This window comes from Lissotriton vulgaris, chromosome 1_1, assembly GCF_964263255.1.
Source record: "Lissotriton vulgaris chromosome 1_1, aLisVul1.2, whole genome shotgun sequence".
NCBI lineage: Eukaryota > Metazoa > Chordata > Amphibia > Caudata > Salamandridae > Lissotriton > Lissotriton vulgaris.
This window is the reverse complement of record NC_141685.1, coordinates 471081990-471109953: the sequence shown is the minus strand read 5'-3', so window position 1 is coordinate 471109953 and position 27964 is coordinate 471081990. Positions and strand designations below refer to the sequence as shown.

The window sequence follows — 27964 nt, the reverse complement described above, 5'->3', positions numbered from 1 at the left end:
AATCCCGTCAACTTTTTGTTCAAGAATGCCGCATTTTTCCTGTATATTTTTTTGATTCTGCTAGGAGGTTTCAAACTTAGGCAGCATGTCCTGTCTTAAACTGAATAGAAGATCTGTCACCTGGGGTTTATCAAAGGGGATCCCTCTGATGTAGCATTCTCGATCCTTACCCTTTCTTCATTAATCCCTAGCAACCCTTCCATGTGAAGGTCCCCCCCTTGCACAGGTTGTGATGTAGGCCTCGGCGTTAACACAGGTATAGGCGTCAGCATAGACATAGACGTAGGTGCAGACATATCGGAAATTTGTACAGAGGTACTCAGAGCTCCTGGGGTACTAGATATAGTTTCATACAAGCTCTCTTCCACAGTCTCCGCAAGAGGGGAAAAGCGATTCTCCAACTTGAAAGGCTCACTCAGATCTTTCTGCCCTGCCTGTGTAGCTCTTATCTTCTAGAGACTTCTCCGTCCTTTCTGAACCAGCCACTTGCTCCATAATTTTTAAATATGACCTGAGCGAAGGTGGCGGCTTAGACAATAGAGCTGCTGCCTCTCTCTTACACCTTCTAACTCTGCCTCTTTTAGGAGGTTTCTTAAACGGAGTTATGGCTTGGGGTGTGGTAACTGGCTTCCCGATGGGGCTCTTCTTTTCTGGGACAGAACACAAGAGATCTGCTCCTTCCAGATGACAGAGGCTGTGCACCCTTGTGGGCCTCTTCAGAGGGTCCAGAATTCCCAGGAGCTTTGCAGAAGTTTGACGCCTTTAATGTGGATTGCTCCTTCCCCCGGACTTGTTCCGTGCCGGGCCGCTCAATACCTTTCAATCCCACTGCTCTCTCAGTGCTCCATACATTGAGGGTAAATCTGGTGGTGCAGGGTCCTTCTCCATCCACTCCTGAAATCGAATATAAACCGGCTCATATGGTGTTGCTAGGGGGGATGAGGCTGCCAGAGCTCCCCAAACAATCTCTTTTATAGACCCCCCTTGTCCAGTTTTTTCCAGCACCCTGTATTAGCCACTTGAGTTTGGCTCGCACCCCAGGGGAATCACAAACCGAGGGAGCCCAAGCCTTCCTCTCCACCCATCTAAAACCTCAGTGTAGCCTTATTACCGCTTGCCGCACAGTTCTTGCACAAGCGGCCGCCCGAACCCAGCTTCCCTGGGGGGCGGAGTCGCGTCCTGCTAGGAGCAAACAAGCACCGAGACCCATACGAGGGAAAAAGACGCCAACGATGTAATCCTTAAGAAAATAACCTCAAACCCTCAAAAGGCAGCACCCATTACTCGCGCATAGAGTCAGCAGTCAAATTGGCTGGATGTCTAAAAAACATAGACAATGCATGTCAAGCCTTATAACAGAAGGGGAAATACTGAGGGGCATATTAGCAAGAACCTCGTTAGAATTATCGCCATTTTAGCGGCAGAAAACTGCTGCTAAAATGGCGATAATGGACTTGCTAATATGCGTTATAGAATTCCAAAAGAAGCCCAGGTTAGATGTGCAGGACATCTAACCTGGGCTTCTATTGGAATTCTATAATGCATATTAGCAAGACCATTATCCCAATTTGGGCTACTACATAGCCCTTCCTCAGGGGAACGCTCTACGAACATAAAGGAAAACAACATGCCGTCACTAATAGGTTCATACACATAAGTAAACTACTAGACAATCACTGACAATATACCATGCGGTGCACTAATATTGACAAAAAATATCGTGATACTCCAAAACCTAGCCCCATGCAAGAAACCAAGAAGTGATGTCTTATTCAGGCAAAGTAAAAGTGAATCTGTCAATTCACTCGCCGCGCGTTCACTGATTACTTTTAGACCTCCGTGGTCATAGACTCTGAACAGGTCACAGACAGAGGGCTATGTAGTATCCCGAAATGCATTGGGATTGGGAGTGTTAACGCTGGATGATACCTTTCATGGATTATGTTTATTGAATCTGTTTTTCAAGCAACCTTTAACTAATCATGAAAATAATGAGTACGGATTAAAAAACTGGAGCAACCTTTCTAACTTGTGGATTAAACTTTTTCATGAACTTGTTTGAACTATTAGACTTTATCGTCATTTGAATGCAGAGCACCGGAGAGTCTTCCTCCAAGTGGAGGGAGCTGTGTATTAGTCTTTATCGCTTACGCTGATTGCACAGACAGCGTCATCCCTGGTAGCTCGCCACAGACCATCAAAAAGCATTAACTTTTGGATTCACTACGCTGTGCAAGTCCTGCTTCTATTCTTTGTTAGTACACTAGTTTCTGTCCCTAGGACTTAGCACGCTTCTCAGAGGAAAATGAATTACGATTCGGTTTCCAACATGACTGAACTCAAGGCTGACACTTTTGCCTTCACGGCTGGTGACGCAGATAAAATCTATGGAATGATTCAGGAGGAAGTAGCTGCTGCCGCCAACACCCGCAGCGCTGAGAGTAACATCAAACAACTGATCTACCTACTTAAGAAGGAATCCAGCCAAAAACTTCATGCTTGCACACTCGTGCGGTATCACCGAGCCCAGCGGGGCCTACGGGTACCCCTTAAACCGTTACTATGCAAAAATAATGTGAAGTTTGTTGAGCGATGGTTCGCCATCCTCAACAAATGTTTGCTTGATTTGATTCTCCTCATTATAGAGGAACTTGCCAAAACACTTGAAGATTTAGCCCAGGAAATCAAAAGCGTACGTACGGAGCTTGACAATGCCATGGAAGCTGCTGATCTGGTTAAAATGTTGGAAGACGTGAATGCCCAACTAGAAAAACACACCCGTGAGACACATGAACGTAAGTTTCAGAAATATAAAAGGGATACCATCGATTACAAGCTCGGCGAGGTGTACACTTGGGCAGAAGTGTATGCCCGCCGACGCCCAAATCGCCCTTACAATCCCTATTCTGAAAACGAAACCTCATCATCTGATGGTGACACCAGAGCGCAAACCTCGACTATATCTGCTTCTCGTACAGAGCAACAACAACCAAGCACCTCCAGCACTGCGGTTCATTTTTTAGAGCAGGGCCAAGAACAACCTTCGGACCCAGGCGGGGAAAAACCCGCAGAAGTAGAAAAAGAACAACCCAAAGCCAAGAAGGGCCCCCGACGGAAATAGCTGGTCAGGATAATTTGGTGATCAATATTTCTAAGACTCAGTTGAATAATGAAGAAATCCGCATTTTGCAAAAAGGTCAGTCTTTTGTACCAACCACTAGAACCAACACTCTTGAACTGGAAGTCAAACTTGTCCGCAATATTCGATTACGACATTATTTTCAAAACGTTGTAACCACACCCATGGAAGAAGATAATATGCTACGGGGTCTCCGGCCCCACAGTACCTTCATGGCTCCTGTGAGCCACAAGATTGTGGATATGTTTGAAAATTTGGTAAAACGCAACATTGCCACTCTGCCTTTTCAATCTAGGAGTAAACAAGATAACCTCACCAAAAAGGAGAAGAACATTTTGCAAAAAATTGCGAATAATCCATCCATAGTGTGTCAAACTGCTGACAAGGGGGGCGCCCTTGTCATTATGGATTCCACCTATTACGAAGAACAAGAACTAGCACACACATCGGATTCTAACACCTATGCTTCATTACCTTCCGATCCTACAAATGAATTCGCTTCCATCTTGCTCAAAATCATCACACAGGCCTTTGATAATGGAACGATAACTGATCGAGTAAGACGCTACCTAACATCCTCCAACCCCAAACCACCTGTGTTGTATATGTTGCCTAAAGTGCACAAGCACCCTACGAGACCAACATTAAGACCCATCGTCTCAACAAAAGGTAGCATCCATGAAACGATTGGCAAGTTTTTGGATAGATATTTTCAACCTTTTGTTTTGAAGACCAGGTCACATGTCCGCGACACCACTGATTTTATGATCAAATTGAAACAGGTTTCAGATTTTTTGGAAGATCACTAATTGATAATGTGCACAGTGGACGTCTGTTCGCTGTACACTTCCATACCACATGACCTTGGGATTACAGCTGTGGAAAACAAACTATCCAATTCGGATCTTGATTCTGACATGCAGGTACTACTCATGGAACTAATGGTATTCACCTTATACCATAGTTGTTTTACTGTGTTTGACAAATGGTTTCACTAGTTATGCGGTACCGCCATAGGAAATTGTGCGGCACCGTCGTACGCTAACATATTTATGAAATCCTTCGAAGAATCTCACATCTTGATTCAACCCTCATGGCAAAATCATGGGAAACTTTATCTAAGATTTATCGATGATATTTTCATTTTATGGGCTGGAACAGAGAACGCTCTTTTGGATTTTTTGAGATCATGGAATGGAGTTAATGATCGAGTGCAGTTTACATGGACCCTTGATAGGGAGTGTATTCACTTTTTAGACGTGAAGATCCAACGACAAGCTGGAAAGATGACAACCACCATATTCCGCAAATATACCGATCGCAATTCAATCTTACACTACCAGAGTTTCCATCGACCTGGGTTGAAACAGAATTTACCCCTTTCACAGTTGATGCGTGTGAAACGTATCGTTTCATTTGACAATGTGTGCCAAGAAGAAATATCTCACATGGTGGAAAGATTCAGATCACGCGGATATCCCCAACAGACTTTGGATAAGGCAGTTAACCGATGTGGGAACTTGAAACGTGACGAACTGTTGCAAGTTAGACCAAAAACTGAAAATTCCAGGATGGTCGTAGTGTCCAAATACACCGTGATGAGTAATCTTTTCAGAACCATTATTTCAAAACATTGGTCTTTACTTAGCCTGGAACCTGACTTTCAGGGAGCCTTTGCAGAACCACCATTGTTTGCATACACGAGGGGACGCAATTTGAAAGAAATTTTGTCTAAACCCAAGGAACAACATTAATCAGAAACATTCAAAGGACTTCGACCCTGCTACAATTGCAGCAATTGCAATAATTGCATATTAGGTAATGTCACCAACCATCCCATGAAGGGTCAACCAATCAAATTGAGAGTCAACGATACGTGCAATTCCGCTAATGTAATCTATATGCTGAAATGTCCCTGCGGGAAGTGCTACGTTGGTCACACAGAAAGAAAAATAAGAGTGAGACTGTTGGAACATAAAAGCAACATAAGAACTGGGAATATAAAATCCACAGTAGCGGCACATTTTCTGGAACAAAAACACACAGTAGCCCAATTAAAATATCTCATATTGGGGCAAGTGACACCTACATATAACAATAAAAACACGTTATTGAAGAGAGAGAACTTTTGGATCCGCTTCATGGCGACGATGCAGCCACACGGATTAAATGACAGGATGGAATTCCTATGCTACTTATAGACGTTGTAACACTGGTCATTTGCTGTGCATCTCATATCACACTTCATTGTCTGACACTAATCATATGAATTGTAAGATTTTGCATATGTACACATTGTTTGTTGCTCTGCCATATTTTTGCAATAATCACTCGTTTTTGATCACTCACATTGTTTAATAGTGGCGATATATTAGGGAGCTTTGTTTTTTCGTTTTTCCCATTGTTCGTGTGTGTATCACGCTCTGTTTTCATTTCACCCTTTTAACATGGCGCTCGCGTCCCTCACAGTTTGCAGTCCTTCGTTTATTTTCAATTCACTCGCCGCGCGTTCACTGATTACTTTTAGACCTCCGTGGTCATAGACTCTGAACAGGTCACAGACAGAGGGTTTCCGTGCACCTTTCTATGTACGTACCTCTACAGAGGACCTTTGTTAACGCGCTCGCGTTTTCACACTTTTACCGAGTGGGTTGTTTACACGGTTCTTGGTTCTCTGATGGTGTACGAACCTGGCACTCTGATGTAATTATTGCCGTGAGTGTTGCGAATCACCGCCCTTCGTTCACTTTGTGTTTGGGCACGTTTATTTACTTTGCGCATCTTATCGTTTATAATGTTTTCTTTGAACACATTGGTTGTAGCGAGTCTTGCATTCACGTTGCAGCACATTTTGATTAAGCGCAGCTCGGCACGTCACAGATTCACTTTTACTTTGCCTGAATAAGACATCACTTCTTGGTTTCTTGCATGGGGCTAGGTTTTGGAGTATCACAATATTTTTTGTCAATATTAGTGCACCGTGATTGTCAGTGATTGTCTAGTAGTTTACTTATGTGTATGAACCTATTAGTGACGGCATGTTGTTTTCCTTTATGTCCGTAGAGCGTTCCCCTGAGGAAGGGCTATGTAGTAGCCCAAAATGCATTGGGATTGGGAGTGTTAACGCTGAATGATACCTTTCATGGATTATGTTTATTGAATCTGTTTTTCAAGCAACCTTTAACTACTCATGAAAATAATGAGTACGGATTAAAAAACTGGAGCAACCTTTCTAACTTGTGGATTAAACTTTTTCATGAACTTGTTTGAACTATTAGACTTTATCGTCATTTGAATGCAGAGCATCGGAGAGTCTTCCTCCAAGTGGAGGGAGCTGTGTATTAGTCTTTATCGCTTACGCTGATTGACACAGACAGCGTCATCCCTGGTAGCTCGCCACAGACCATCAAAAAGCATTAACTTTTGGATTCACTACGCTGTGCAAGTCCTGCTTCTATTCTTTGTCAAATCACTTAATCTCCCAGTGACTAACAAAAAAAATGGATGTGTCCTTGTGTCACCCAACTGGTAATCATGTAACGTGCTCTGATTCCTGATACCTTTGGGTCAAGTTAGCGCTATATAAAACAAAAAATAACAACAAAAAAACCCCTCCATAGTTGATAGTAGAGCAGGCCTTTCTGGTACTGGGTCTTACCATTGTATTTTTCAGACCATCCTCCTTCCTCTTCCTCTTCATAAACAAGGGGGTGGGTGTTAGGAAACCACAAAACATTTTAGGGGAAAACATTTGTCCATAATGATACAGGTTCCACCCAAAAACCTTACATTTTTTCATATCATTGGGAAAAGTGTTGAGGTCTTCTCGCTCATCCTCTCCTCTGTTGTCTATTCTCATCCCCATTGTTCCCAGACTTTGTGGAGGTATTACTCTTAGCTGACTCCTCCGATGGGGGAAGTACAGAAATTTCCAACCATAACTGAGCACAAGCATTGAGTAAGTCTTGTCATCAATTTAAGTGACATGAATTTGACCAAGACACAGATGAAGGTTCTAGACAAAGGCTTAGGAAATGTCCCAACTACAAAACCAGATATATTTAAACTAAGGATTGAATTGCCAGATTTTTTCAGAAAAAATAATGCTGAATACCTACGTTTTCAGAGCAGAAGAAGGTTGTGATACACCAGAGGGAAACAAAGGCTTACAGACAAAGTCTGCATTCACTCTGAAATCATCACTCATGCCACTGGAAGTACTAACATTTGAGCAGCCGTTATAAGGGACTTTGATAACCCAAGGAGGCAGATCATAAAATCTACCATAATTTGAGCAAGAAAGAACAACAAACCTTGACAGAATTAGCAGATCTAGATACTATTGTAATCAAATCAGCAGACAAGGTAGGAACAATTGTAATTCTACAATGTAACATGTGTAGGGGAGAATGTCTCAAACTCCTGAATGAGAAAAGAAACTACAACATGTTTACAAAGGTGGTTATGGAAGATATTGCATATAAATGAAACCAAGGAAAAGGGAAGGATAACACAGAATGAGTCTGACTATCTTCACCAAAAGAATCCCTGACTCTCATATGTTTACATCCTTCTAAAAGTAAACAAAGGGAAAGCACCACCACCGCCTAGACCAATTGTGTCAGGTATTGGATCAGTACTTAAGCCCAAATCAAAATGCACTGAATTTTTTCTTTACACTTTGGCACTATTAGAGGGTATGACTTTTGACCCTGAGGGTGAGATTTTGATAACCATGAATGCAGAAGCCCTGTATAACATTATTACTGCAATCACTATTAAAGGATGAGAATTGGGACCATATTTCCCCCATAGAATTCATCCTAACCTGTGCGCATACGGCAGTGACTAGGAAATATTTCCAATACAAGAATGAATCTTTTTTCCAAATTCATGGGGCAACAATGGGGAGCACATTTGCGCCCAGTGTATTATGTCTCTAAGTGCATGACTTCGAGACAAGACATGTCATGGATGATGACAACGCATACCAAAAGCACATAGACTATGGAAACGTTACATCGATGATGGGCAGAAGAGAGTTCTGGCTCTCGTAGCTCCCAAGGGATCTTCTCAACTAGGAAACCAACCTGTATTTGCTTATCAAATTGTATTTTGAAGTATTTCATTTTCCTGGATGATTAAAAGTACTTTCCTTTACAGAAAGACAATCACTGAAAGGAACATTAAATGACTGTATTTCTTGGTTGAGCTCTTGCCGCCCTCACTACTTTCCTGAGAAGCCTATGACTGCTCTTTCTCACTACCCTTAGAGTCAAGTGGGGAAATAGCTGTCCTTGGTACAGTTTGCAAAGCAATAGAGGAATGAGCCCCAGATACCAGTAGAAAAATAGCACAACAAACACGGTTGGAGCCAGTGTTCTGCTGATGCCTCAATTTGGCATTGGAAAACTACATGTGATTCCCTCTCCGTCCACGTTGCAAAATCTGAGAGACCGAGATCACACAGCTTTGTGGTGGGCTTTCCACCCTCTTATTTATCCTCTTCTGCCCCACACAGCTATAGCCTGAGAAACAACCTTTACTCGTAACTTCCCTCTTCTGTAGTCAGAACAGTGGCAAGCTGGGTGATTTCACATCACAACAAAACAAGAGGTACCTGGTGCCAAACGTCAAGGTGGAGATTGGGAGCTGGCAGCAAAGAACAGAGACCACATGAAAATGACAGAGTTTTCTGGTGGGAACGCATTGAAGCTGCAAGCCATTGTAGCAGTCCATAAGAGTAGCAACAAAAATCCTGTCACCTTTGATCAATGTTATTATCTGCCAGGACAGAAATGATTTTGAGTGCTTCCTGTGTCCCCATCTGTAGGGACAGTAGACACTGAGTTTGTGAATACCAACAAACTATGGATTTTCTGAAAGCATCCAACTTTTCCAGGGGAATCCCACACTGGAAAGACCCTTTCCTTCCCCTCCCCTCCTAGACACTCCCTTCCCCTCAAATCCCCTCCCCTCCCCACCACTACCCTAACATGGGAATTAACACCACTGCAGTATTACAACATTGTAAGGTAATTTTTGGCATAAGCAAATGGATTTACTAATACAATGCGTAAGTTGAACGTGCACACAAATGGATTAAAGAATTGGGCCCATAATGTTTACAATTGTGCACTTTGCAGCCAACTTCTGTTTGTTAGCTCATGTCTCTCACAGGCAGCTCTTGTTGAATTTGAGTTGTACATGCCCAATGTTGTGCTCAATTATAACATTTATGAGATTGCAAAACATGTTTACAACAGTTTATACTCTCTTTTGCTGAATACTTAATGACGTTACTACCCTACGCCCCCTGTAAATCTTAGCCCTTCATTACAAGAGTTGCTGGTCTTCGAATACTTATTACCCCTCCCTTCTTGGAAGTAAGCCCATAGAGGGCAGTTATAAAATGGGGCTACTATAATATTATGGCTATCTTTAAGGCTACCTTTCAGTCACAATATGGGAGGCACTATTTTTGCAAACTATTATCCTTTCCACGCAAGAATCACAATATTGAATGTTTATTTAGAAGCATTCATAGAAGGAGCTTTGCTGCACCTGAATTCCCCTGTTCCATACAAAGCAGTACACCAGTTTCAGAATACCAAGGATCTGACGTGCCCTTGAACAGGGCCATCCAACGTTAATTATGCTACAAGGCTTTGCACAGTCACAGATTCACAGAACCAGGTCTACGGAGCATCAAATGCTAAGTTTTTAAAATGATTATGTTAGAAAAAATGTTAATTGTATAAATCTGAGGCTACAACTTCAAATTAATCTTTTGCCCTCACCTGTAAAGGCATTTCAAAACCTATAATATTTTAAATTCCTATGGAGGTGGTAGTTCGGGTCGGGTATTTGGGTTGTACGGCTTAAGCAAGGACACATGGAATGTAGCATGTACTGGGTATTCTTTGGTAAGTCCAATTTTACTGTTACCGGGTTTACTATGGCAGTTATACTAAAGGGTCCAATGAAACGTGGTTGCAGCTTTCGGGATCCCTCTATATTTAGGTTCTTTGTGGAGAGCCATACTTTGTTACCGATTTTATACATTGGGGCCTCAGTTCTGTGTTTGTCTGCTTGTCTTTTCATTCTTTCTTTGTACTTTAATAAATGTTTCCTGGCCTTGTCTTGTATGTCACCTAATCTCGTTAGTCTATCTGTTACTGTAGGCAACAGGGAATCTTCTAATATAATGGGTATAGCCCTCGGATGATACCCCTGCATGAAATAGAATGGTGAGCAAAGTAGAGCTGCATGCTCAGTATTATTATAAACAAACTCCGCTACAGGGAGAGCTTCCAACCATTCACTAGAATAATCAGCCAATAAACAACGTAGCGTTTGAAGTAAGGTTTGGTTCAGTCGTTCAGTTTGTCCATCTGTTTCTGGATGGAAAGCAGTGGATAATGCCACATCTATTTTCAGTTTTTCGCATAATTTTTTCCAAAATCTAGAGTTGAACTGGCTACCTTGGTCTGACACCACTTCACTTGGCAAACCATGTAAACGCACAATTTCTCTTTTGAAAATATCGGCAAATTCTGCCGCAGCTGGCAATTTCCGTAATGGTACAAAATGTGCCATTTTAGACAAAAAATCCACTATCACTAATACTGTTGTGAAGGATTTTACTGGTGGTAAACCTACAATAAAGTCTACACTCACAGTGTGCCAAGGTTGTTTGGGTGATGGCATTGGTATTAACAAACCGTCAGGGGTCTTATGACAAGATTTATGTCTTGCACAAACTGGACAGGTAGTGACAAATTGCTTAATGTCCTTACTCATATTGTCCCACCAAAAGTGTTTTCGCACATTTTCCAGGGTTTTTACCCAGCCAGGATGACCTGCCAACGGTGAGGCGTTATGCCAAATTATCACCTGTGTTTGTAATTCTGTGGTGGGCACTAACAGCATGTTGTCTTTATACAATAAACCTTGTTGTATTGAGTTATGGGAATCCTTTAACCAATCTTGAGGTGCCATTTGCATGTGTGCATTATATAGATCTGTGATAAAATCCTTCTGTTGTACTGGTGCCAAAAGTTTTTGGGGAGGAATAATGGGTTCTCCTATTTTGTCTTGTTTCATGTCTGAGGTATGTCCGTATCTAGATAACACATCAGATTGAATTTGTTGTGCACCTGGTCTATAGGTTATAACAAAGTCAAATGTACTAAAAACAATTACCCAGTGCATCTGACGTGGAGTTAATGCTTTTAGTGCTCCAAAGAACTGTAGGTTCTTATGGTCAGAAAAGATGGTAATGGGGTACTTGGCTCTTATTAAATGGTGCCTCCATTCAGAAAAGGCTACTTTGATAGCTAACAGTTCTCTTTCAGCCACAGTGTAATTTTGTTCAGCTGGTAATAACTTTTTGGAATAGAAGGCTATAGGATGTAATTGGCCATCTTTTGCATCTCGTTGAGAGAGAACTCCTCCTAAAGCTACTTGTGAAGAATCCGCTTCGACAAAAAATGGCAAGTAAGGATCAGGATGTTTCAGAATTGGGGCTGAAGTGAACTTTTGTTTCAGGAGTTGAAAGGCGTGAGCCGCCTCATCAGACCAAAGAAATCGTTGCCCTTTCCGCAACAAGGTGGTTATTGGTGCCGCAATGTCTGCAAAATGAGAAATAAACCTCCTATAAAAATTGGTGAAACCCAGAAATTTCTGGACATCCTTCACAGATGATGGTTCTGGCCAATCAGTAATAGCACTAATTTTCTTTTCATCCATAATTGAGGTGACAGGCAGTATCCTAAAAAGTCCACTTTGCTAACATTAAAAGTACATTTTTCTAATTTAGCAAAGAGATGATTTTCTTTTAACTTTGATAATACTGCACGAACATGTTGGGTATGTTCTTCCGGGTTCTTAGAGTAAATGAGGATGTTGTCTTCTCGTCTATGTATACTATGACACAAATGTCCAGGAATTCGTGTAGGACCTCATTTATAAAGAATTGAAAGGCCGCAGGGGCATTACACAACCCAAAGGGCATTACTGTGTACTCAAATAGACCAAACTTTGTCTTGAAAGCTGTCTTCCACTCATCCCCCTCTTTTATTCGGACCAGGTGGTAAGCTCCCCGCAGATCTAGTTTAGTGTATACAGTAGAATGTCTTAATTGATCCAACAACACAGGTATTAGAGGAAGAGGATATTTATTTTTTATTGTAGCCTTATTTAGTCCTCTATAGTCGATACACGCGCGCAGAGATTTATCCTGCTTCGGGATAAAAAAAAGTGGAGATGACACCGGAGATGTGGAATGTCGGATGAACCCAGACTGTAGTAGGTCGTCTAGGTAGGTTCTTAAATATTTGGTCTCTTCGTCAGTCAAAGCATATACTCTGTTATTAGGTAAAGTGGCCCCTGAGATGAGATCTATACGGCAGTCATATGACCGATGTGGCGGTAACACACTAGCCTTCACTGGATCAAAAACGTCTTTAAAGTCAGAATATTCAGGAGGGAGACTTGGTTCGTCTTGTGTAACACTAGCACAGTGTATTACTGAGCTCTGTTCTGTACCTGCTTCTTGATAGCAATTGGTTCTACAGAATGAGGAATCCAAAGTAACTGTTCTGTTCACCCAATCAATTTTTGGGTTATGAGTTGTTAACCAGGGTACCCCAAGAATCAAGCCAAAATTAGGGGTATCTATCAGATCAAAGCTAATCATCTCTGTGTGCCCGTTTTGACAGACCATGACAAGGGGACTTGTTTGTTTTGTGATTAATCCAGAGATCAATTCTGACCCATCCACTGCACATACTGCTTCTGGACAAGGCTTTAGACAAATAGGAAGACTTAGGGCCAGATGTAGGTAAATCTTATTTACCGATTCATAAATACAGAATTTTACTTATTCGGTATTTATGAATCGGTAAATAAGATGTAGGTAAAAATGCGGTAATTTTTACCGAATCGATAGGATTCGTTATTTACCGATTCGGTAATTACCGAATCGGTATTGCCCATTGATTCCTATGGGCCTTGAAGCCCATAGGAATCAATAGGCAAAACCAATACCGAATCCTGCAAGGGTGCAGGGGGTGTCACTTTGACATCCTCTAGCACCCCAAGTACAGGCTTGTGTGCCATGTGGCACACATACATGCCCTAAGGGCATGTCTGTGTGTCACATGGCACAGGTGTACATGCACAGATGTGCATGTACACCTGAATTCAGTATTTTACCACCCAAGTGTATTGGGTGGTAAAATACCGAATTTTGAAGGCCTGTAGCACTGTCAACTGTGCTACTTACATAGCAAATTACAGATTCGGTACTTTTACCGATCGGTAATTTTACCGAATCGGTAACATTTACAGAATCAGTAAATTTACCGATTCTGTAATTTTACCGATTCGGTAAAATTACTGAATCGGTAAAATTACTGAATCTGTAAGTTTTCGGTATTTTCGGCCGTTTCCGACCGGTATTTGGACACCTACATCTGGCCCCTTATGTGTTAGCTAACTTATTATCCACAAAGTTTCCTGTTGCTCCTGAGTCCAGTAGGACAGGGAGAGAATGTCTAACTTGAGTAGTAACAATTAAAAAGATCTGAATTATGAAATGTCTAGGTATGTGCGGTACCATGAAAGCTGCAGAATTAGAGGTTTGATTAAGATGTTTTCTCAAACAAGTAACCTCCCCCCTTGTCGAGCTTAATCGTTTCCCGACTCAGTTGAGGAGATAGAGGAAACAGTACCCTTTAGTGAAGTTTTAGGTTTTACTGGACATTCTCTGGCAAAATGTCCTGCCTTGCCAAAATATAAACATAATTGAAGTTTTCTCCTTCTTTCTTTTTCCTCTGACGTGAGTGGACCTCTGAGTGTCCCTATTTGCATAGGCTCAGGTTCAGGGAGTTTATTATCTGTGTCTTTCTTCTCATGTCTAATAAAAGTTAACCGTGATTCCAGTTTGGATTAATCTCCCTTTCTTTCTCCTAGTCTGTGTTCCAATTTCACGACTAAATCTACAAAGTCAGAATAGTCTTCTGGCAAATCAACGATATGAGCCAGCGCGTCTTTTAACTCATCTCTCAAACCTTTATAAAAAAGGGAGACACGCTTTTTTTCTGGCCAACGTGTCTCGGTGAGTAAACAATTAAAACTAGTGAGATAGGTCAATAAATCCTTGTTACCTTGTTTAAGATTTAAAAGCTCATTAACGCTTGCCTGCATAAAAGTGTGTTTTGCAAAAAGGCTGGTCATAGTACGTTTAAATTGATTCCAATTATGGAGGATGGGATCATCTCTATCCACAAAAGGAATTGACCAATTGGCTGCTGTACGGCCCAAATAAGACAAGACGAATTCCACTTTAGTAGCATCAGTAGGGAACTGTTGTGGTTTACAAATGAAGTGTAATTGACATTGATTGATAAAAACATGAAATTTGTTACTATCTCCATGAAAACGTTCAGGTGCTGCTAAAGGCACAGCATTAGGAACATTAACAGTAACCTCAACTGGGGGGGGGGGGGGAAATGGCATGTTTTGCTCGCGCCCCTGTCTCTGAGGAGGTTTTAAACAAAGGCGTAAAGGCTGTGTTCCACTAAGATTCCCTAGGTTTATACCTTCTTAAATCCTGTTTTAAAAAGGTGTTTTCCAACTTTAATTTCTCTATTTCCTCTTGCATATGTTGCAAGATGCCAGACACTGATTCATTATGGGCCAAGTCCTCGTTTAGGGCCTGTGCCATATCCATGGCGTCAATGCCCTCTGTTTCTTCCCCGGCATTCATCGTCCAACAGAACTGAATATTTTAAAGGCTTGCGCTTCTGTCAAAGCCCAGCTCACCTGAGTTTCTGTTCAGTTCTGATGGAGGTTGAAGACAGTCCGACCCCACCCTGAAACTGCTTGTTCCAGCACACTAGTATTAAAACAGTGCACTAAGAACCAGAGGCTCAAGGGAAGGGGGAAGTGGATAAAATAAAAAAAGAGAGACAACACCGTTCTTGCGTTTCCACTGTAGAAGAGCTGATAAAATCTGCGGCCCTCTCTGACTTCTGTAGAAACTGGTGCCTAATGAAACATAAACAAAGAACAAATAAGTGCATCCTATCCCTAAATGTTTTCCTGACTAAACCTTAATCTTATTAGAAATTCTCTTCTAAAAGTACCTCTTGGATCCTGGTCTCAAGCTTCCAGGTTTGGAATGTGTTACTGTTCTGAGATGTGCTTTCTATTACTGTAAAACTTCTGTAAAATCAAACGAATATCATTATCAGAATTACCAACGTCTAACATTCACCTTAATATAACTAAAGCCTACATTCTTAATAGCAAACTCACTTGTTGCTGAAAAGGGATACTGATCAGTCTAACCTTGACCTCTTTCTCTTTTGCAGGTCGATTGCAGTGGACAGAAGAGGGGCTGAGGCAAGAAGTAGCCGGAAACCAAAAGAAGGAAGAGCCAGAAGCCGCGCCCGTTGAAGTCAATGAAAGTCTGGAGAGAGCAGGAGTGCCAGCGCCGAAGGATCTGTTCTCAGGTAAGTGGGAGGTAGACGAACACAAGCACTGGGTGAGGCTCAGGGGCTGCCTTTTATAGACAGGGCTGGGTGTGGTTCGAAGAGCTGGGTGTGGTTCGAAGAACTGGGTGTGGTTCTCACAAGCAGGTGTGCAGAGCTTCAGTTATTATGCTAATGAGCTGAAGTAACACATGGCCTAGGAAGGAGTGTTCTAAATAAGCCTTGGTAAAAGCAAGGTCCAATGTGCAAACAAGACAGCAATGTCCAAACTTGTGAATACATTGAGCAACATACACAGAAGTCTTAGGGAGGGCCTGAGATAACAAGAAAGGCATTCAGTAGTATGTTTAAAGAGAGCTATTACAGAGACCACTAGTGCAATGAGAGGGGACATGCTATTTGCTGTGCACAAACCCTAACACTTGGCTACTTCCTCCTTGCAACAGGGCTTTGCATGTCACAAATTGTTTTTTACCAATTTCTGTTTAGATTCAATACTTGTGTAAGTAATCCTATGACTCAAATCATAAACCTGTAAATTTAAACTCACACTTCTTTGCTTTGGACTTTAATTAAAAAAAACACCTCAAATACTGTTTGAAGATGCTCACTAACATTGCTTCAAAAAAATAAATATCATCTTGAAAAATCTTCACTCAATGCACTCTCTTCAACACATTTTCTGTTGCTTCCAGGGAAACAATAGCTGTCGAAATAAGGCAAAAAGACACTTGCAGAAATGTAAAAAGTGCCAAAAGGTAAGATCATGAGATTCATGATGCAATCTCACCTGGTGATATGTCAAAGTTAAATCTAGCTAAGAAAAGTGTGTTGCACTTTTAACGTTAGGGAGAAAATTAAAAAAAACTATTTGATGGACAGAATGTAGATCAATGTCTTACATTCACCCCAGTACAAGGATCTGGGCCTAAATCCATCGTTTTTTGCACTCCACACCACCCTGGGTTAGATAATGGCTTTATGCAAATCAGCTCTGACCCTGTGCCCCATGGGAACAGTCCAGTCCAAACTACACAGCCATATCTTTCCCAGACCGGAATCAAGCATCCGAGGACCGGACCGGTTTCGAGGTAACACCTCTCATCAGCCCTGCTAGCTTGACTCCAGTGGTGTGGAGGCTCTGGGACCCAAGTCTGAGCTACCCCAGTACACTCAGGGAGAAAATTACAAAAAACTATTTGATGGACAGAATGTAGATCAATGTCTTACATTCACCCCAGTACAAGGATCTGGGCCTAAATCCATCGTTTTTTGCACTCCACACCACCCTGGGTTAGATAATGGCTTTATGCAAATCAGCTCTGACCCTGTGCCCCATGGGAACAGTCCAGTCCGAACTACACAGCCATATCTTTCCCAGACCGGAATCAAGCATCCGAGGACCGGACCGGTTTCGAGGTAACACCTCTCATAAGCCCGGCTAGCTTGACTCCAGTGGTGTGGAGGCTCTGGGACCCACGTCTGAGCTACCCCAGTACACTCAGGGAGAAAATTACAAAAAACTATTTGATGGACAGAATGTAGATCAATGTCTTACATTCACCCCAGTACAAGGATCTGGGCCTAAATCCATCGTTGTTTGCACTCCACACCACCCTGGGTTAGATAATGGCTTTATGCAAATCAGCTCTGACCCTGTGCCCCATGGGAACAGTCCAGTCCGAACTACACAGCCATATCTTTCCCAGACCGGAATCAAGCATCCGAGGACCGGACCGGTTTCGAAGTAACACCTCTCATCAGCCCGGCTAGCTTGACTCCAGTGGTGTGGAGGCTCTGGGACCCACGTCTGAGCTACCCCAGTACACTCAGGGAGAAAATTACAAAAAACTATTTGATGGACAGAATGTAGATCAATGTCTTACATTCACCCCAGAACAAGGATCTGGGCCTAAATCCATCGTTTTTTGCACTCCACACCACCCTGGGTTAGATAATGGCTTTATGCAAATCAGCTCTGACCTTGTGCCCCATGGGAACAGTCCAGTCCGAACTACACAGCCATATCTTTCCCAGACCGGAATCAAGCATCCGAGGACCGGACTGGTTTCGAGGTAACACCTCTCATCAGCCCGGCTAGCTTGACTCCAGTGGTGTGGAGGCTCTGGGACCCACGTCTGAGCTACCCCAGTACACTCAGGGAGAAAATTACAAAAAACTATTTGATGGACAGAATGTAGATCAATGCCTTACATTCACCCCAGTACAGGGATCTGGGCCTAAATCCATCGTTTTTTGCACTCCACACCACCCTGGGTTAGATAATGGCTTTATGCAAATCAGCTCTGACCCTGTGCCCCATGGGAACAGTCCAGTCTGAACTACACAGCCATATCTTTCCCAGACCGGAATCAAGCATCCGAGGACCGGACCGGTTTCGAGGTAACACCTCTCATCAGCCCGGCTAGCTTGACTCCAGTGGTGTGGAGGCACTGGGACCCACGTCTGAGCTACCCCAGTACACTCAGGGAGAAAATTACAAAAAACTATTTGATGGACAGAATGTAGATCAATGTCTTACATTCACCTCAGTACAATGATCTGGGCCTAAATCCATCGTTTTTTGCACTCCACACCACCCTGGGTTAGATAATGGCTTTATGCAAATCAGCTCTGACCCTGTGCCCCATGGGAACAGTCCAGTCCGAACTACACAGCCATATCTTTCCCAGACCGGAGTCAAGCATCCGAGGACCGGACCGGTTTCGAGGTAACACCTCTCATCAGCCCGGCTAGCTTGACTCCAGTGGTGTGGAGGCTCTGGGACCCACGTCTGAGCTACCCCAGTACACTCAGGGAGAAAATTACAAAAAACTATTTGATGGACAGAATGTAGATCAATGTCTTACATTCACCCCAGTACAAGGATCTGGGCCTAAATCCATAGTTTTTTGCACTCCACACCACCCTGGGTTAGATAATGGCTTTATGCAAATCAGCTCTGACCCTGTGCCCCATGGGAACAGTCCAGTCCGAACTACACAGCCATATCTTTCCCAGACCGGAATCAAGCATCCGAGGACCGGACCGGTTTCGAGGTAACACCTCTCATCAGCCCGGCTAGCTTGACTCCAGTGGTGTGGAGGCTCTGGGACCCACGTCTGAGCTACCCCAGTACACTCAGGGAGAAAATTACAAAAAACTATTTGATGGACAGAATGTAGATCAATGTCTTACATTCACCCCAGTACAAGGATCTGGGCCTAAATCCATCGTTTTTTGCACTCCACACCACCCTGGGTTAGATAATGGCTTTATGCAAATCAGCTCTGACCCTGTGCCCCATGGGAACAGTCCAGTCTGAACTACACAGCCATATCTTTCACAGACCGGAGTCAAGCATCCGAGGACCGGACCGGTTTTGAGGTAACACCTCTCATCAGCCCGGCTAGCTTGACTCCAGTGGTGTGGAGGCTCTGGGACCCACGTCTGAGCTACCCCAGTACACTCAGGGAGAAAATTACAAAAAACTATTTGATGGACAGAATGTAGATCAATGTCTTACATTCACCCCAGTACAAGGATCTGGGCCTAAATCCATCGTTTTTTGCACTCCACACCACCCTAGGTTAGATAATGGCTTTATGCAAATCAGCTCTGACCCTGTGCCCCATGGGAACAGTCCAGTCCGAACTACACAGCCATATCTTTCCCAGACCGGAATCAAGCATCCGAGGACCGGACCGGTTTCGAGGTAACACCTCTCATCAGCCCGGCTAGCTTGACTCCAGTGGTGTGGAGGCTCTGGGACCCACGTCTGAGCTACCCCAGTACACTCAGGGAGAAAATTACAAAAAACTATTTGATGGACAAAATGTAGATCAATGTCTTACATTCACCCCAGTACAAGGATCTGGGCCTAAATCCATCGTTTTTTGCACTCCACACCAACCTGGGTTAGATAATGACTTTATGCAAATCAGCTCTGACCCTGTGCCCCATGGGAATAGTCCAGTCCGAACTACACTTTTAACATTGACACAATTTCTGTTATATTCAGAGGCGGTTAATGAGCTACTACCAAACAACAAAAGGAGGGCCAGAGGAGATTTAGAGACCAGCCAATACTTATAATAACCACAAATAAACACCTGGGTTTAATAGAGAGAACAGAAGTACTGAGAGTTGGTGTACCTAATTGATGTGGGGTATTCCCTTTAAAGGATACATTCCCTCACCCACCAGAGGTGGCAATATTTCATCATTGGGAACCTCTTTGCACCGTGATGCCAAGTCATGGTGCGATCTATAACCCCCTCACAAGAGGGTGGAGTTCAGGGATGTTTTCAGAGGTATGATAAATACCTTTTTACTGACCACAAAGTGGTGAGGGAAGCAGGACGTCAGTGAAGTGTGTGCAAATTAAAACTGACCCCAAGAAACACAACACAAAATATTCATGCGTCCCTGTGTCAGAATTAAAACAAAGCAGAGGGCCAGCCGGGCATGATCACACCCGGTGAATTTTTTCAAAATAGTAGATCCTCTCGAACACACCTATTTAACTCATACAAGTTGACACACAGCCTAGCTTCACCATTGGCCTTGTGTGTTATCATCACTTAGGCCAGTCACCCTGTTGCTTTTACTTCCTCATTTATCCCATTTCTCTTCAACTTTTCCAACTCTTTGTACTTGATGTCTTTTATCATTATAGGTACACTTTTGACTTTACCTACTTTCTTTTCAAAGCTTTTTTTAATTTTAATTTTATGAATGCACCCATTAAGGCACCCGCTGTCAATGTAACAAAGTTGAATCAATTCAAAGTGAAAATATCCAAGATATTTATTAAGTTAGCACTCCAATACTACTTCTCTTTCCAACTAACAACTGGAAAATCATAGTCCTGCTATTCTACCAAGCATTCTAAATGGCACCGACCTGACATTCTAAGATGGAAGATAAAACAACTCACTTACCTTTGCTGACTGATGCTCCTTAGCCCATGTGCTATTAGCTGGGTCTGGGACAGGTATGCTGCACCAGCTTGGCAAGATGGTATACAGGAGCGATAATATTCTAGAAAGAAATCAAGTAAAATGCAATTGGATTTTAAATGCCACATGTTACACTTTTAGAATTAGTCAGTAGAAGAGAGGCTTATGTCTTCATGAAATTCCTGATGCCTATGGTGATATTGGTAAGGTATTTTGTATTGCCTAATATGTGAAGGGGGAGGTTGCGGTCTATTGGTTATACCATCACCTTGGGTGCTAATGTCCTTGGGCTAAGATCAAGTGTAGTGCAGTAGCTAACGCTCTACACTTGACAGAAATCTGCAATGCTTGGTTAAATTAAATGGGTTAGATGGAGCATAACTTGTGATTTCTGGTGGTTTGAGGATGAATTCTTAAAAATGCACATCACAAACATTTACCAAATGAAAATGCCACATACATTAACCGACCCCAAAATTTTGACCAGAGCCCAGACAAAGTACTGACATAGATAGTGCCTGAATTCCAAAGCAACTGCAATTGCAGTATGAAGGCACACCATAAACATACCACTATGGGCACATTAACACTTTCACTGCCCTATATAGCAGCTTAGCAACATCATGACATCTTCTGTGTGCGTAAGAAATACTAAAAACAGAACTAGAATGGATAAAACCTTATGTGCACAAGCATACACAAAACACTACCATGCAACAAATGCAATCAACTCAATGTTTGCACATCACATTGCAGTCCCACGAATGGAATGCAAGTGCCTTTGTAAGCCTTTAGTAAATCTACCCCTATTGCCACAAATCTCAGGTATGCATTCCACATAAACAGCATACATAAACTAAACACAAGTGCATTATTCTACATGCACTTTGAGACAAAACGTCCACTCACACATAAAAAACCATGTAAAACAAAGTGGTTGTTAGGGTGTCCAGGGACCAAACAACCAGGATACCAGCAAGGCACCATCCCATTCACTAAACACCGGAACATGCCCAAGCCAACTGGGCACAGGTAAAGATTATTAAATATAACCAACAGAACGGTATTGGAACTGCAGATTCCAAGCTAGCTTACAACAATCTATGAAAGTCCACTAGATCTGTGCTCTTGTGTTAGACCTGTCCAACTTAAGGTGGTCTTCTCCCAAATGTTTTGGCTGCTTGCCTCCAATTTTGTTGAATTTGTTTCCTTTGGCCTTAGGACTCTGTGCACTTTACCACTGCTAACTAATGCAAATGTGCTTGTGCTCACTCCCCTAAACATAGTTTGATTGACATACACCTACTTGACATATTTAATTTACTTGTAAGTTTCTTGAAGAGTGCTATACCACATACCCCAGGGCCTGAAATTAAATGCTTTCTGTGGGCCTGCAGCACGTATTGTGCCACCCAATGAAGCAACAATCTAAAACTTGTCCCAGGTCTGCCACTGCAGCCTGAATCCAGTGTTACACTGCCATGTCAACTTGGTATTTAAAACTCCTTGAAGAGCCTTTAATTCCACTTTCATTACATATAATTCCCCCCTCAGGTAGGCCCTAGTTATCTCATAGGGCAGGGTGCTATTTAATTAAATGGTAGGACATGTGCTTTTAAGTTTTAGTAAGTCATGTTAGTGAAAAACTCCCACATTCTTTTTTTTCACTACTGTGAGGACCCCTCTTCTCAAAGGATGACATTGGAGATTCCTTATTACTGCAGTGTAGTCCCTAATAATACATAGGATCTGCATGTTTAGAAAACATAAACTAAGGGATTGGTGTCCAGACTGATTTCAGACACCCCCACAGGATATGTGTTACGATGTAAGGAGTTCCATCAGCCGAGGTTAGGTTATAGATTATTAGATTTATTCTTCTTAGAAATGAAGATGGACTTCTAGTAAGTTCAGTAATACACTTGTAATCAGCCCCACCAGGAGCAGCCTCCCTGCTGCTCAGCCCATGATCGATGACACTACACCTCACTGCAATCCACACATTCCATTACATCACCATTCCACACCAACATTCTACACAACATATTCACACTGGCTGAGTGGCAGAGAAACAGGGAAGATGCATAGTATGACAACCTGGGGCATATTAGCAAGAACCTCGTTAAAATTATCGTCGTTTTAGCTACAGGAAACTGCCGCTAAAACAGCGATAATGGGCTTGCTAATATGCATTATAGAATTCCAGTAGAAGCCCAGGTTAGATGTCCTGCACATCTAACCTGGGCTTCTATTGGAATTCTATAACGCATATTAGCAAGCCAATTATCGCCGTTTTAGCTGCAGTTTCCTGCCACTGAAACAGCGATAATTTTAACAAGGTTCTTGCTAATATGCCCCCTAGATATAACACACCTTCCCCTTTACTAAATACACAAAAACAATAGCGAATAGAACTATGAACAACTCAGTTAAACAGAAGAAACTTACATGTCAAAAGAATGCAACTGCAAATTGTAGACAGCATTTCATAAGAAACGCAAAGAACTAGAATAGTGACTATGCATACATATGCTGAAATATGCAAGGCGGAAATAAAATACATAAGAAAAACAATAGAGAATATAAGTAGGAACACCGCAGTTATACAAAAGAAACTTGCATGAATAAATATTGCAAATGCAAATTGTATACAGTATCTCATGAGAAAACACGAAGCACTGCAATAGTGACTATGCATACAGATGCTGAATCATGCAAGGAGTGAATAAATTACATAGAAGATGCATATAACTAAGGAAACACACAAAAATTGAAACATCGCATACATATACCACATCTCCTTCCTTTGCAGAGCAAAAAAAAAAAGAAAGTGCAAGAAAAAGGATACTGTCTACAAACAACATGAAATAAGGAAAGAAACATATATAAAAATAAGTAATGAGTCCTCCACATGCATTCAAACCAAAAGCAAAATGTTTCAAGTTACCGCCACACCACACCAGCTGGCCAGACTGGCGGAGGAAATGAGGGAAACACAGAACACAGCAAAAGAAGAAAGGACACAACCTAAAAACCATGACACTAAGAAGTAGACACATTCAGAAACAAACCAGGCACTCATAACAAAACACACACAGAACTCCCTAACTCTCACACGTGCAGAAAACAACTAAAACTAAAAGCAAGCAAACAGGTGGCTACACGCAAGCAGAAAGCAAGCAACTGGTGGCCTACACCCAAGCAGAAAGCAAGCAATGGGTGGCTTACACCCAACCAGAGAGCAAGCAATGGGTGGCTTACACCAATCCAGAAAGCAAGCAACAGGTGGCTTACACCCAACACATCATCCCTGGAGGAGGGAAACTAGTGAAAAGTCAAGAATGGGAGAACTACCCACTGGTGAAACACCAAACAATAATACTAAGAAATGGGCAATCTGCACCTCACTAGAGTAAAACTGAACTACACCCCTAAAAGGGTGTATTTAAGCAGTAGAAATGAAAAAAGAAAACTACAACTAACTAGTGAGTCCCCAAACAGCAAACGCAAAGAAATGTGCTATCTGGCTGGACTGCACCCCACAAAGAATCCACAACTAGAAAAAGCAAGAAAATTAGAAACAGATGGGGTATACTCTTACAGTGCAGTCACACCTCAAGTAAGACCACATATTAAAATAAACTCAAGATGAATGCACGCGCAAGAACTTGCACACTAAAGATAAAGAGTATGCTGTAATTGGAAGTCTTATAATGTAGCAGAAAATAGGAAGAATAGACTTGACAACCAATAAGTGAATATTCCACATCCAAGGTACAGACAGGTAAGAAAATGCTTGAAGACCTGCATGCCATAAAAAAATTCACACATACAGCACCATCGCATGTAAGGGCAGTATGGTCATAACAAACATATCATTAAATCAAAAAAGAATATTGAATCAAAAATAATACGCAACGTGAAAATCATGGCAGTACCACACATAGATAAATCAGCATTAACTAGTTCTTTCATGAGGGAACTGGTGCCTCATGTCGGTGGCATGCCATTAGCAGAGAAGAAAATTCAATGAGATTTTGAATAGCTATGTGACCAAAGAATGTCAATAGAAGAGAGCAAAATTCGATTAGATCTTGAATAGGACGAGACATAGAATGAAGAAATCTCACAGGGGGAAAAGAGTAAACCTAAACGACATCCTAGAAATAAATGTTATAACGCAGTTTCTAGAGGAGAGCCAAAAGTAATAGCAAAACTCTGTTGCTTAAATCGCAAAGCAAAACTATTGAATACAACACATTGTCATAATGAAGAAGAAATGCAGCAATGTAAACTCCATAGCATCTCTATTTTCAGACGGTAGTAGGGCTGTGCATAGAAATAGTATATGCCCCAAAACACTTAACTGTTATATGGCTCCACGAACATTGAAAGAAAATCGCAGGGAACAATTCAGACTGGTGCTTGACAGATCGCTCCAATCAAGATGGTGGAACGTAGGGATGACGCACACCGGATGGCTCTAGGCGCGTCAGTGTTGAAAAACGTCTTTGAGGCGGGATTGTCGCATGTTTTTTGAGTTCTAAAATGCTAATAAACACACTTTTGACAAAAAAACGTCTTTGAGGAGCTAGAATTCTACCATTCCTAGGTTGATAGCAGAAAGAAGTAAAGAACATCCAGCAGCTCCTTCACATGGACGAGTGCGTGCCCAGTAATCATGGACTCCATTCGAACAGCGCATGTTGATAACAGTGAGAATGCAAGCTGAGCAACTTGATTCAAATGCCACATATTGATAGAAAAATTACACACTAGTATCTTCAAACCCCGAAAATGGGACTCATCACTTTGCCTCACCATAAAAGAATGGGAGCATCCCTTTCCCTTTCTAATATTTTGAGGCATCACCATCCAGGGTGTGTGCTCAGGATTGAAACAACACCAGGTTAAAGTCAAATCACCATACAAGAATGGGAGCATCCCTCTCCCTTTCTAATCTTTTGAGGCATCACCATCCAGGGTGTGTGCCCAGTATTGAAACGGCACCAGGTTAAAGTCAAATCCATGTAAGGTGTCAGGCGGATAGTACAAATGAAACTCTGCATGTTCATCTGAATCTGATGATACACTTACTCTCTAAGGGTTGCCTCTCACCCTGTCTCTGGGCTGTCCGTTGAGGCTGGACACTGGTGGGGCAGCAGCGTGAAAAATCCTTAGGTAGGCTCTTATCTTAATTTGAAACTTCTTTAGTAGAAGCTTAAAGAAGAATATCCAACTCGTCACCAGTTTATGTTATAATGTAAGGAGGAGTTACATCAGTCGCTGTTAGGTTATAGATAAATAGATTTATTGTTCTTAGAAGTGAAGATGGTCTTCTACTAAGTTCAGTAGTACACTTGTAATCAGCCCCACCAGAAGCAGCCTTCCTGCTGCTCAGCCCATGATCCAACTGACACTCCACCTCACAGCAATCCACACATTCCTTTACAACACCATCCACACCAACATTCTACACAACACATTCACACTGGCTGAGCAGCAGAGGCAGAGAAACAGGGAAGATGCATAGTATCAAAACCTAGATATAACAATATGTTAGCCTTTAAACCAGCTAGCTCACAGTGGCACCATGAGCCCCATAAATTAACCAAGGAGCAAATAGTCTCTGGCAACTATCAAACATGACAACGCTTGATCCTTCAGGGATCATTAAAACAATGCAGTACTTTTCGCTCAGTCAATTGTACTCATTTAGTTCCAGAGAGATATACAGAATGAACAATGGGGGACGTTTTCAATAAGTATTTATTGAACTAGCGTCATTCTAGTACTAAACATGTTTGCTGCAACAATCATTAGACAGAAACAGATATATAAGATTACAAGCACCGACAGAGTAAATGGAAGGTAGAATTCTACCATGGTGCAAAAACAGTAAATATATGCGGGCATAACGATACATGGCAGTAATTATATGCACTCCTACTATGCAAACCCTATCTAAGTGTACCTAACATGTATGTTGGTGCAATGCCAAGAATCCCCCAGGAAAGAGCCCATCCCATGAGAGATAACAAGGGACCCTGTCTTGGTCTTGAGTTGGACACCCCACAAGGGATGTGAGACCACTGCGTGCTAGAGCTTCTGCAGACCGGGACCTCAGCGTCTAGTGTCAGAGTGAAGCTTCTCCTCCATCTATCTACCATAAAGATAGCCTTGGGTTCCTTACATATTCAATGTGTTGTAAGTATGACTATGCAAATGAACCTAGAACAATACCTGCGATTATGCAAAGTAGTTCTTTCGCCCTAGGATGGAGATGACCATGACATTTTACACAGAATGTGTTTGTGCTGTTCACGTATGTCATGTCCAGGGACTTTTCGAAGAATCCTCATGCATTATAAATGAGGCTAGTTTCTAAGAAAATGATCGACATTTATTTATCACATAACTAGGTAAAAGGTAAGTGTTAGAACTGTTATACAGAGCAAGGTAGAACAAATGTAGGTAAAAGGTCGTGCAGCTACCTAGGCCTAGATTGGAGTACATTGGAAAACATAACATTCCTTTTAATAAGCTGTAATTCCTAATTGAGATGAGGTAGATCTGTCATGTTTAATACCTATTGAATTGTAATGATAAATCCTCTTTAATGGCAAAGTTGATTTATCGTTAAAATTTTGAAAGATGCTACTTATAGAAAGTTATCATTTTCCTGCTCTTGGCCCTGTGTGCCTGCAGGTTGTCTCTGATTGCAAGTCTGGGTTTGGTGACAGCTGGGCTTTTTGTATTACCTCTGGACAGCCACACATAATAGGAGCTTAGGTGTGACTTGATGGGCCATCATCTGTTATACTGCTGCTCTGGAAGAACTACTTGTTTGCTGTGTTGAACTGCTGCCTGCTGCCCTCCTTGCCTGGGTGAGAAGGACTGGACCTACAACACTTGCCCCCCAAACCCATATGACTCCAAGGGCTAGTTGTCTGGCCGCATGATCAGAAGTCTTGGGGACATAAAAGACTTCCAACTATCCTGCTTCTGCTTTTACTCTTTTAATTCTTCTCGTTTTGGTGTCAAACAATTTATTAAAATATAATCTATTTTTCTAATTTGGTTTGGGATTTTTCTCGTGTTATTTTTTCTTTTTTTTACTGTTTGTGTGCTGCATAAATACTTTACATGTTGCCTCTAAGCTAAGCCTGCCTACTTGTGTGTAGAGTTGCCCAGGGTTAAGCACAGGTTAATTTATTGTCTTTTTTGACTGACCCCTGCAGGGGCAGACAAGTATGAGGTTTGAAGAATGAAAAAGCCAGACATCATTAAAGATAAGATGCTCACCGTACCAAACAAGGCCAAGCCCTTTACCATTCAGGCACAGCTCAGAACAAGTTGTGAAC

General features: G+C 42.1%; 1 protein-coding gene across 1 annotated transcript in view; it reads right to left on the bottom strand.

The window, feature by feature from the left end:
* The window catches only part of LOC147747365 (interleukin-12 receptor subunit beta-2-like), a 553753-nt gene that overhangs the window by 47512 nt on the left and 478277 nt on the right, over positions 1 to 27964 (bottom strand). The window contains exon 16 of the mRNA XM_086936246.1: positions 20583 to 20682. Coding sequence (XP_086792372.1) covers positions 20583 to 20682 — 100 coding nt within the window. The remainder of the gene's footprint in view (positions 1 to 20582; positions 20683 to 27964) is intronic.